This window comes from Phacochoerus africanus, chromosome 11, assembly GCF_016906955.1.
Source record: "Phacochoerus africanus isolate WHEZ1 chromosome 11, ROS_Pafr_v1, whole genome shotgun sequence".
Taxonomy (NCBI): domain Eukaryota; kingdom Metazoa; phylum Chordata; class Mammalia; order Artiodactyla; family Suidae; genus Phacochoerus; species Phacochoerus africanus.
The window spans coordinates 21,420,666-21,432,820 of NC_062554.1; the positions used below are offsets into that span (position 1 = coordinate 21,420,666).

The 12,155-nt window shown below is 38.1% G+C and overlaps 1 protein-coding gene across 1 annotated transcript in view; it reads right to left on the reverse strand.

Annotated features, from left to right (window-relative positions):
* Window positions 1-2,398: 2,398 nt before the first annotated feature.
* CTSC (cathepsin C) overlaps window positions 2,399-12,155 on the reverse strand; it is a 36,573-nt gene continuing 26,816 nt past the window's right edge. The window contains exons 5-7 of the mRNA XM_047751843.1: window positions 11,981-12,096; window positions 6,130-6,261; window positions 2,399-4,124 (exon numbers count right to left, since the gene is read on the reverse strand). Of these exons, the coding sequence (XP_047607799.1) occupies window positions 3,622-4,124; window positions 6,130-6,261; window positions 11,981-12,096 (751 nt within the window). The 3' untranslated portion in view covers window positions 2,399-3,621. The remainder of the gene's footprint in view (window positions 4,125-6,129; window positions 6,262-11,980; window positions 12,097-12,155) is intronic.

Genomic DNA, 12,155 nt, shown 5'->3' on the forward strand with positions numbered 1-12,155 from the left:
TTCCAAATGTGTTCAGTTCCTGAGGTCAGTGGTTAGAAGTCAGAATTCAGTGAGCAAGCTTGAATGACCAGGGAAACCATTATCTGAGTTTACATTAGTTTACCCACTTGGGGTGGGGTAAAGCATGACCTTAAATAAAGCAAATAATGTCACTCAAAAGTGCTCAGCAGAAGTTTGAGTTGTGACTCAGCGGAAGAGAAATTGACTGGCGTTCATGAGGACGCAGGTTCCGTCCCTGGCCTCACTCAGTAGGTGCTGAGACCAGCTCAGCAGGATGGGGCTGAAGAACGGGTGCTATGGAACTTAAGGATAAAAAGTTAACATAAAACAAAACACAGAGACATTTATCTTAAGTAAAGGTGGGAACTGGGGGACTCAAGGTCTCAGGGACCAAGAGCCCTGCCTCAAGAAACCACACTGCTTTTATTGTGCTCTTGAGGATTATGTCAAGTGAAAAGGGGGTTGTAGGTGCAGGATATAGTTTTTTTTTTTTTTTTTTAATAAGTTCTTTTATTATTTTAAAAGTCACTTAGCTGGTAGATGGTTAAACTTTTACTGTAAACTTTGGGCATTTAAGAATCATTAGCATTTGAGTTAGCTATCTATGCATAGCATTTCAGAGAACCCTCACTGTGCTTCCACAAAAGGCATGCCTATTTGCGGCAACCCTGTGTGCCTAGGTTTGCACCTTGGTTCTCCTTTCTAATGCATATTCTGTTAAGGACCACTCATAAACCACTTGGTCATGAGGTTCCTCTTTCTCTTATTCTTTAGAGGACTTATCATGCTTGTGCAAATGGTGTGCCAATCTGCACAGGTCCTGCGCACCTACACCAATGTATTATGTCCTCATTCAGCTGACACTGCGAATAACCCATGCCCTTAGGTCTTTGTTCTTAAGCTTAAGTCATTTACCATTACTGTGACTGTTTCTCAAGCAGGAAGACGGGACAAAGTAAGGAAGGACAAGATGGAGTTTTCAGCGAAGAGGCTAAGAAAATATTATAAAAACATGTCTCACAACAAGTGGGTTAAGGATCTGGCGTTGCCATGAGTTGTGGTGTAGGTCGCAGACACGGCTCGGATCTGGCGTTGCTGTGGATGTGGTGTAGGCCAGTGGCTGCAGCTCTGATTTGACCCCTAGCCTGAGAACCTCCATGTGTCGAGGGTGCGGCCCTAAAAAAGACAAAAAAAAAAAAGTGCAACCCCACTTGGTTCCTTTATTGCAATGACAAGTGTTTAGGGAGAGTTCAGACAGTAAGAGCTGTCTATACTATTATCTCTGTTTTGAGGAATGAGGAAACTGAAGGTAGGTTAAGTAAACTGCCTAAGGTTTCAGAGCTCATGTGGCAGAGCCAGAAATCTTACTCAGGCACTAAGGTGCTAGACCCATGCTTGTGCTAGACTGCCCAGCTAAACTTAGTTTTTCTTTGTGACCAGTGGTGTCATCCATGCACATTACCACTGTAGCTTTTCTAGGAATGTCCTTGGGAGGTTAGCCAGAGTTCCCAACCCAATTATTTTTTTTTTTCCAGAGCTCAATTTCTCAACAGGTTTTGATTATATGCTCTGTTAACACCAACATAAACAAGTTTTAGAAAATGAAACTTGCTGCTTTTTGTACAGCTTAACGGTTCAATCACATGGCTTGAAGGAACCATGATGTTCCATTCAATGTCTTGGATAAATCCCGCCACCATGGATGAGATGATGATCTTTCTTTTGCAGAGCAACTGGAAAAACAGACCTCCCACAGCAGAAAAATGCAGGTTGAAGGGCAGTGTAACAAGCTGTCTGGGCAGTCCTGCTTGCACCCTCTGAAAACAGGGCCTCTTCAAACCATTGCTTGTCCTCAACTGATCATTCTCATGAGACCTGCTTCCTATTATCTCTATTTAGTCCTTCAATCTTTCCTAAAGTATTTAATGAGGGATATAAGTAATAATTTTCCTTTAGAGCCCAGGCAGAGCCCTCATGAAATTGTGCAAAAGCACGGGTGCTCTTCTCCTTCAGGACTTGCTCTCACATGTATCAGCTGACAGCTGTCCAAGTAGAAACCAGAGGATGAGCTCATGTCCATCTGTTAAATAAAATCTTAGCGATTAAGCTGACAGGTAATATCTTATAAATTTTAGTGAAAAATAAATTCCTGCTTGATTTCAAAGTTTGTTTACACTTTCATGTACCAAGAAGGCTAGGCACAAAGTAGGATGCTAATTACATTCAGTCTGTAGCAAAGAAAATATACCTCCTTGGAGGCCTTCCAAGTAATAAGGACTCTGGCTATGCCTGCCATTCAGTGTCTGCTTCTTTGTCATCATATGGTGAAAAACTAAAATGTATGTGGCAGGGTGCCAGGAGGCCCAAGAAGCCACACTTTAAACACAAGACAAATTCCTGGAATAACATTTCAGTTTAAGAAGAGTAAAAATGTCATCGTAGTGAATTACAGTGTAAAAGTACATGAGGTTTAAGATAAAACTCTAGGATTTAACATGTCAGTGTGAAATTTCCAAGTATGCACTTAGAATCCCCAAGTGATTTTGGACACTCTGGGAGAAAGTGCAGCGATTCAGTGTCTGAGGCACTCAAGGAGAGCCAGACCTAGAAAAGCTAGGTTCTAATCACAACTCACCATTTACCAGCTGTGTGACCTTGGATGCATGACTTGCTCTCTTTATAAGCCTTAGTTTCTTTTTTCTGGTTAAGAAGAACTTAGATTACATGATTTCTAAGGTCTCTTTCAGCTCCAAAAGGCTTGTGGTTCTTTATTGTTTAGAGCTCTGACTGCCTAATTTTGCCTAATCTACCATTTCTAATGGATCCTATGTATTTACTTAGCCTCTTGTCACTACAAAATATTCCTTGGAGATCCCAAAGATCTGACCAAATCTAAACTGCTAGTGTTCTGCTAATTAAGCTATTACTGTTCACCCAATAAAGGCTAACCAATACTTCCAAATGCAAGACACACCATAGGAAGATGTAACCAATATCCAGACTCTTATCAAAACTCCTGTTTCTCTATGATCTCTGGCTCATCAGATATCCAGGAGGTGATCTTAGCATTCACTAGACATTTGAGTTTACCTCCTATTGTAAAGATTCATAATTTTGTTATTTTTAATTGAAATACCCTGAAGTGATTTTTCCTTTTTAAAGTATCTGTGTAAGTGAGACAAGTGAATATAACTGGAATCAAAAGTAAAAATTTCTCTTAAGCACTTCATACATTCTATAATACATATATATCACTTGAATATTTACAAAAGGTTTTTTATTTTAATAATCATTGCCATATTTTCTCATGGTTTATACAATTTAAAAATAAGGCTGTACTTTCACATAGATTTTTTAAAATATAGCATCTGAATTACAAATGATTCTCAAAATTCATTACCTTACAATTCCCCATCATCCACAAAAATCTCACTTAATCACGTGCTGGTGTTTGATGGGAAGGTATATTAAAATCAAGGGCAGTTTTAATTTTAAAGCACAAATCTTCATAGGAATCTATCTGAAATCTGAAAATGTTAAGTGTAAAAGTCTACAGTCTGTGAATAACTCAGTCTCGTTTGATGACTGATGTGGTCAGTATGAAATGCTGGGAGGTACACTCTACAATTTAGGAATTGGTGTGGCCGCCACTGCTATGCTTTCAATTGCACACTCATCAGTTCCTCTGCGGATCCGGAAGTAACCATCCTCACCCCAGCTAGTGCCCCAGCTGTTTTTAACAATCCAGTAATCCATTCCAGAGGCCAAGTCAGTGCCATAGCCCACCAGCAGGACAGCATGATTGGTCAACTCAAAGGGGTTGAAAGGGTCTCTCAGACCAGTGTGGTGGTAGATCCCCTTGCGGTAGTGGAGGAAGTCATCATAGACCTCAAAGGCAACTGCCATGGGCCCATGATGGACCAGCTCAAGCTTCATCAGGGCTTCATTGCAGCCCCCATAGAAACCACCCACATAGTGGTACTCAGAGGAGTAGTAACGAAAGCAGCCTTCTTTCACTGTGCATGGTGAATCCGTGCCTGTGTAGGGGAAGCAGGCCTCTTCCACCAGCCCAAAATCTTGGGCGTACTTTCCTGCGATGAGGTATGGGAAGCCTCCTGCACAGCCTGAAAAATGAAAAACACAGAGTAATTACCCTCTATGAGAAAGAAGTACAGGAGAAAGTGGTCCCCTTTCATATTTTTCTTTTCTACTCCATGAATTATCCTTTACGTCACCCCTAGAAGTTGTTCTTAGCTTAAATACTACTTCATTCATCTCTCTATCAGCCATCTAGCTGTAACTATCCTCTCCCATTTATTAGACAGGTCTTTATTCAGCATCTGGTGTGAAAGGTAGCTTTGTGGTTAAGTGGGAGGCTCTGAAGTCTGACTGTTGCAGGTTCATATCCAAAACTGTGTGAAGAATTTAATTTCTCTGCACATCTGTTTACTTATCTGTAAAATAGGTAACAATAGTACTTTCCTTATAGGATTAAATTAGTTACTTTGTGTAAAAGCAATGAAAGTTTGCTATAATTGTTATTATTAAATAGCCAGACACTTCCTCAAGGCAGTCTCCTCTGACCACTTCCTGCAGAAAATTCTAAATCAGGTCCCCATATCCCTCCTCTAGCCCTGGCCCTATTATGGGCCTATCTCAGAGACACTGCAGGTTTGGTTCCAGACCACCATAATAAATATACACAATAAAGCAAGTCACACAAATTTTGGGGTTTCCCAGTGTATCTCAAAGTTATGTTTACAGTGTACCGTAGTCTATTAAGTTTGCACAACGTCTAGAAAACAATATACATACCTGAATTTAAAAATGCTTTACTGCTAAAAAATGCTAACCATTACCTGAGCACTCAGTGAGTCATAATCTTTTTGCTGGGGGAGGGTTGGAAATATTGCAAGAATTACCAAAATGTGACAAAGAGATAAAAAGTGAGCAAAGGCGGTTGAAAAAATGTCAGATAGACTTGTTCAAATCAGGGTTGCCATAAACCTTCAATTTGTTAAAACAAAAAACCAAAAACCGCAATATCTGCAAAGTGCAGTAAACTGAGCTATGCCTATCTATCTATCTATATATGTATATATCCATAAGCCTGTACTTTTTCTTCATTGTTTTTATAATTATTTAATTTCTGTTTTCCTCACTTAACTGTAAGCTTCACAAGGGTCTATCTTGATAATTCACAGTCCCTAGGGCCTAGAAGTCACAGTGTGGGTGTTTAATTAGTATTCAGAAAGAATGAAAGGCTCACAACAAATAATCATTTATCAGCAGTTTCACTGGTCAACTGAGAAACTTTCTAGTGGCTGAAATCATGAGACTGTTTCTTCCTGAATCAACAGCAGCTGGGCTTTGTACGTACCTTACACATGCCCTGTTCTAAAAGCCTCGGTACAAAATGTTTAAATCTTTCTGGAAAGAAACCAATGTTAGTATGATTTTAATAAGAACTAGGTTTTGGAATGAGACCTTATTTGGAACTGAAATTCATGCTTAGAAGCTGAATGGCCTTCAAAATACTATAAAACAACTTCATGTCTGTTCCTTGTCTATAAATAAGACAATAGCTACTCTTTGCGGGTTTTGAGCCTTTTGAATAATGTGTGTAAGAGGCTCCTCCTAAGAGCTTGTGCTTTTCTCAGAATATACAGATTCTTGACATTTTGTGGATGGTGCAGTGAATTGCATGAGAAACCAGTCAAAAATAAGTAAGAGAGCCAAGGGAGTTCCTGTTATGGCTCAGCTGGTTAAGAACCCACTAGTATCCAGGAGGATACAGGTTCAATCCCTGTCCTCTCTCAGTGGGTTAAGGATCTGGCACTACCACAAGCTCCAGCGTAAGGTGAAGATGCAGCTTGGACCCAGCATTGCTGTGGGTGTGGTCTAGGCCATCAGCTGCAGCTCCGATTCCACCCCTAGCCTGGGAACTTCCATATGCCACAGCTGTGGTCCTAAAAAACCAAAAAAAAAAAAAAAAGAAAGTAATAGGGCAGAACTTGCACCCAGGTTTTCTGACTGCAGACAGTGCACTCTCTACTTTCTCATCCTTTTGCTTTTGCCAACAATGGCCAACTACACAGAGGTAAGCAGGAGCTGAGATACAACACTAACCTTGAGCATACTGGCTGCATGACACAACCTCCTGAGGACTCAAGATTGGGGTCTGAGTATTGTTGGTTAGTATACGGATTCTTGCTTCCATCATCCCCATAGAAGCAAATGAGTAGCAGCTTCCACAAGATGCTGGTGATGGAAAAGAAATATGTATATGTAAATAAGTATATATAACCCAAGAAAACCTCTGAAGTACTCAAAAAGAATCATAGAAAACCTGAGGGAATGAAATACATTAATATATTTATATTGAGTGTTGCTATTTTTATCCAAAAGGATAAGCACAATAAAAGAAGATTCAGTCAGCAAATACTGTTGACACTGACCTTACAAGCAATAAGGCAAACAATAAAATTTCAGCTTTTTCATCAAAAGGCAAACATTATTATATGGGGCTTTCCTTAAGAATATTTTGAGAGGGGGGGAAAAAAAGCATTTGACAGTATTCTTAATAGTAAACTAATGATTTACATCTGCAACATTCTGAGCCATAAAAAACTATGGAAGGGTATATATAAGCTGAGCTTTTAAATATCTCCAGAGCAGCATTTTCCAAAGCAACTTGTTGGGTGGAGTTAACCCTAAGAATGGCTCAGGTATGGCTGTATTATTGTAGAGATTTGGATTCAACCAGGGTAAGAGAAGGAAAGAGTTCATTGTAATGATGGATATGGTATTTAAGGTGGCCAATTAGGAGGTAGGGATACAAAGTAGATGGAGGCAGTGAAAGTAAACTGAAAAGAAGCTGGATGGAGGTAGGGGAGAAGGGAAAAGAAAACAGCTTTATTTAATACCTGGATGGTCTGGCAAAAACAAAATAAATATACTTAAGCATTTGCTAGGAATACAGTTGCTATTTTAGGAGAAGAAAAAATATTATACTATGAGGTAATTTATATGAAAAATGTTATTTTTAAATGTTTCTTCAATATGTAGAGTAAAAGAAATACAAACACTAAAATATGGCATGTATATAACAAAACTAGAACTTCACTTGTTACAATTCTAGAAAGAAATGAACATAATTTTAATATCTGTATTATTATACAGCTTCTTTCACCTCTGCCACTAATACAAATTCAACATGGAGATATGCTTGTACAAAGCATATCTTAAATGAAGTTGATTTGTTACTCAATTTACTAAGATATTAGTTACCAAATTATTTGAATGGTGATCACTCTCCTTATGCACGTAAAGCAAGATAAAAGAATAGACAATATTACACTTCAAAAAACTCATTCTACATAAAGAGAATACCATCTTTGTTCTCTTTAAGAAATCTGAATTTAGTAATTTAGTGACTCTTTTCCTCAGAAAAGTATTCTAAAAATATGAGGGGCAGTGTTTTTCCTTCTCCAGGTAACTGTTCATTCATGTCCCTCCCTGAGTGCTCAGCATCCAATATTCCAAACTCTACTTGAATGACTTAATAACATTTTCCTCAAACTATATCGTGAATTTCCTTAAGTGTTTATAGGAAATCTGTTTTCTTTACCTTGGTGCCTGATGTAATGAAGGAACTCAATGCATCTTTGTAGAAAGAAGAATCAAGTTATGAACAGAGAGATTCATATTTATATCCAGGAAAAAAAGTTATTTCAATAGAACTAGTCAACATTTACTTGTTTTTAAGCTGTAAGGGAGGTAGAACCCTGGATCCTAAAGTGAGCCTTCTCTAAGAAGTTCAGTGATACCACAGGGCCCAGACCTGGAGTTGTTAGAACTCTATCGCCCTCAACTTCTGCCATTTCTGGTGTTCCCCCAACTTCTCTCCATAAACATCTCAGATTTATCTATACTGCTTTTGCTACTGAGAGATCATCTAAATTTATGGGATGAAGACTTAGATTTTGGCATTCACCTAGTGTACAACCTACTCACTTGATAATGCGTACACTGAGGTTCAGAAAGAAGCAATGACCTGTCCAAAGTCACAAAACTAACGGATAGCTGATGCAGACATCTAAATATCTCCTAATGCAGAAGTAGTGGTTGGTTGGTTGGTTGGTTGGTTTTTCCATTTGTAGATCAGTATCTGCTTTAAAGAATTTTCAAATTTCCCTTCCCTGTCATTCAGTTACTAGGTGGACCAAAATAACCTGTACGGTTTGTTTCAGAATCCAATAATACTGTCCTTAGGACCTCTCTTTCAAACGACAGAATGCCAAGGAATTAGATGAGTGACAGTAAATGAGTCTAGAAAAGGCCCCCATTTGGCCATTAAACCTTCTCAGTCCACGGCAGCCACAGAAATAATCTCTCTTGTTGTTAACCATTAAACCCTCATCAGTGACCATCGAGCATTATGGGAGGGACAGGCCACATGTACATTCAAGGGCTCAGAATGTGCTCTGTTAACAGAGAAATCACAGGAATGAAGAAAGGAGATAACCTTCCTCAAGCCCCTGCGGTTCTCAGAAGGTCAGCTGCCTGGGTAATTAATGCCTCTTTTCAAAAGTCAAGGCCAGAGTCTAGATTCTGAAGGAACTGTTATCTCTTAAGACTACAGGGCAATAAAGAAGGGAGCCGGCCCAGACAGAGCTCTGTCGAAATGCAATTTCCACAACCTCAGACAGATGTGATCTTCGCATAGTTTAACTATATTCAGCTGCACTTTCCAACAGTGGAGAACACACTGAACTAGGAGTTTTTTCCCTTCCCACTCAGCTGTGTGACTCGGGGGAAGCCATTCACTTGACCTTTTGGCATTTCTTTTTATCTTTTGTGTAAAAGGAACAGAGGGAACAGTTTAAGGCCCCTGTCTTCCAGTTCTAACAGTGTAAACAGCAGTTAGGACAAGACAAAAATGAACTATATTTTAAACATTAGGAAAAAACTCCGCATTTCCTAATTAATGTGACCTGAAAGACACTCCCCTTCTCTCTGGAAGATACTATAATAAATAAAGACAACACAGCTGGAAGAACAAAGAAAGTCCATCTCTTTCCATTTCCTAGCTCTCTTCCCTCTCACACATCAAAATAAATCTTAGCTATGAGGCTGGTGCTTAGAGATGTTAACCTATTTAAAGGTAAGAATTCATTTGTGCTCCGATATATATTTTTTTTCATTAATCTCATTTTCTCTCTGAATAGAGAAAAGTTGTGAATTACCTTAACCTCGGGTAATTTTGAATTCTCAGTTATATAGAACACTGGTGTACTTAAGTTAGTGGAAATTTCCAAGTAGCCCAGTTAGTAGGAAGAGAAAATAATCTTTTCCCCAACTTAAAGTACAGAAAACCAAAAAGAAGTTAAAAGAGGAACCTCTAAAGTACATTATTTTCTCAAGCATCTGACAAGATGCTACAGATGAGGGATCAATTTAAAAGCAATTAACCTCTCAAAGCCCTCTGTTTTTAAGTTGCCCATGTCTGTTCAAATCATATTTATAACACTCAAAGAATATGGAATATTAGAGACAATAATAGCTTTTACCAACTACAAGAAAACTATCTTATCACTAATCAGTCTTATCTTTTGGGAAGTGAGTGGAACTAAACTTTTCTTTCAACCTCCTCCTAATGAATCTTTAAAACATTCTGTTAGGAGTTCCCATCGTGGTACAGTGGTTAACGAATCCGACTAGGAACCATGAGGTTGTGGGTTCGGTCCCTGCCCTTGCTCAGTGGGTTAACGATCCGGCGTTGCCCTGAGCTGTGGTGTAGGTTGCAGATGCGGCTCGGATCCCGCGTTGCTGTGGCTCTGGCGTAGGCCGGTGGCTACAGCTCCGATTCGACCCCTAGCCTGGGAACCTCCATATGCCTTGGGAGCGGCCCAAAGAAATAGCAAAAAGACAAAAAACAAGCAAACAAACAAAAAAACATTCTATTAAAGCAGTTATCATATTGTATTTTAATATTTTGCTTGCACATCTGGCTAAAACGCAGTCTCTAGGAGGAGAACTAAGCCTTATCAGTCTTTCTATTCTCAGCCATTACACAAAAATTCCTAAAATGTTAGATACTTTATGGATACTGCAACACAGTGGAAGTAACCTGTGCTAGACTCTCAATAATCAACACTTGACATGCAGTATTTACTTAATCCTCTCCAATAAGGATAGGAAACCTGTTTGAAGACAGAACAAATTTAAATCCTCTCTTAACATTAGAACTTTAACTGACTTTCCATTCATTTCTCAATTATCTTCAAATTTCTTTTATTTTCATTCTTTTCCTGTCCAGATACACACACACACACCAATTTGTTGTACACCTGAAACTAAAACAACATTGTAAGTCAACTAAACTCAAATAAAATTTAAAAAAAAAAAAAAAAAAAGACCTGCTCAAAGCTCTATACATTCAGAACAATTTGCAAGAATTCAGTGAGGATGAATTGAAGGGTTGATGGTGAATACTGAGAAGTGGGAGAGGCTGATTATCACTGAATTTTTAGGAAAAGGGAAGAACAATTTATCTTTGGGTGTTATTAATTTATAATCCTCTCAGAAGACACTAATCAGAATGTTTCCAGACAGCAAATACTACACCCACTTTATACAAATCAGTCATGTGTACCACAATTATCTTCAAAATGAGCTAAGAAATAATAAACCAGAGTATTATATAAATGATTCTCCAACCATGGTTGGCTAAAATTTAGGATAAGATAATGTGGTATCAAGTGCTATTAGAAGAAGAGTCATTAAACCTATTCATACTATATCCAATGTCTGGAAAAAACTGGTAAAATGCAAGTATAGTGATAATTTTGGTAAATCTGGGCTCTGCCTGGAGGCTACTATTCAGGAAGCTGAGTTAATACTTACCATTATATGTCATATCCTGATGTAAAGTCAATTGAAAAGTCCTTACACAGCTCAAAAAAATCTACCAGGAAAAAAATATAAGGACAGATTTTCTGGGTCCCTATAGTAATTGAAGACTAAATGATGGGGGATAGCCAGGAGATGGAGTGGGAGGATTGGTAGTAAAGTATTCCAGCATAAAGTCGAAATGGGGTGTGCATGTGTCTGTGTGTAATGGAATATTACTCAGCCATGAAAAGTGAAACAATGGCATTCATTTATAGCAACATGGATTGACCTACAGATTATTCTACTAAGTTGGGCAGAGACAGACAAATATATGATATCACTTATATGTGGAATCTAAAAAATAATAATACAAATGAACTTATTTGCAAAACAGAAATACACACAGATATAAAAAACAAACTTATGGTTACCAAAGGGGAAAGGGGAAGGGAGAGGGCTAAATTAGGACTTTAGGATTAACAGATGCCCATTGTTATATACAAAAAGATAAACAAGGAACTACTGTATAGCACAAGGAATTATATTCAATATCTTATAATAAACTATAGTAGAAAAGAATCTGAAAAAGAATATATATTTTTATATGCTGTATATGTATATGCTCTGTGTACCTGAAACTAATACACTGCAAATCAACTATACTTCAACCTAAAAAAAAAAAAAAAAAAGGATTCAATTCTAAACAAACCACTTGCAAAGACTAATTTTAGTCACATGCAATTCTTTGTTTCTACACAAATCTCTGTGACTAGGACAGCAAATGAATTTGGCTCACATATCACTCTAATAATTTCATTAGCTACCTGGAACATATACTGAGAAAGTCACTGAAGAAATGTTGAGCTCAGCCAGAGAGATAATCAGTTACCAAAATCTATCATGGGTACAAAAGGAAGAAGTAGGTATTCATTGGCTATACATTTTCCATTTTTTTGCCAAAGTGGATCATATCTATTTCATCTCTATCCTCAGAATCTTTCTGAGAGACTGGCACATAGTATATGTTCAATAAATATTTCAGAATGAATTAAGTAAAAATTAACACTTTTTTTTTTTTTTTTACCTTGGTTTCGAACAGGAGTAACAAAATTGGTACCACGAACATTCCTCCAGTCCCAGGATACTGGCAAATGCAAACTCTTTTCCTGTATTTCAGCAGTTATTGGTGCAGGTTTGGGCCTAGGGTGGAAACAGACATCTCACATCAAAATATATTCCTTCCTTTGAGGATGACTTCC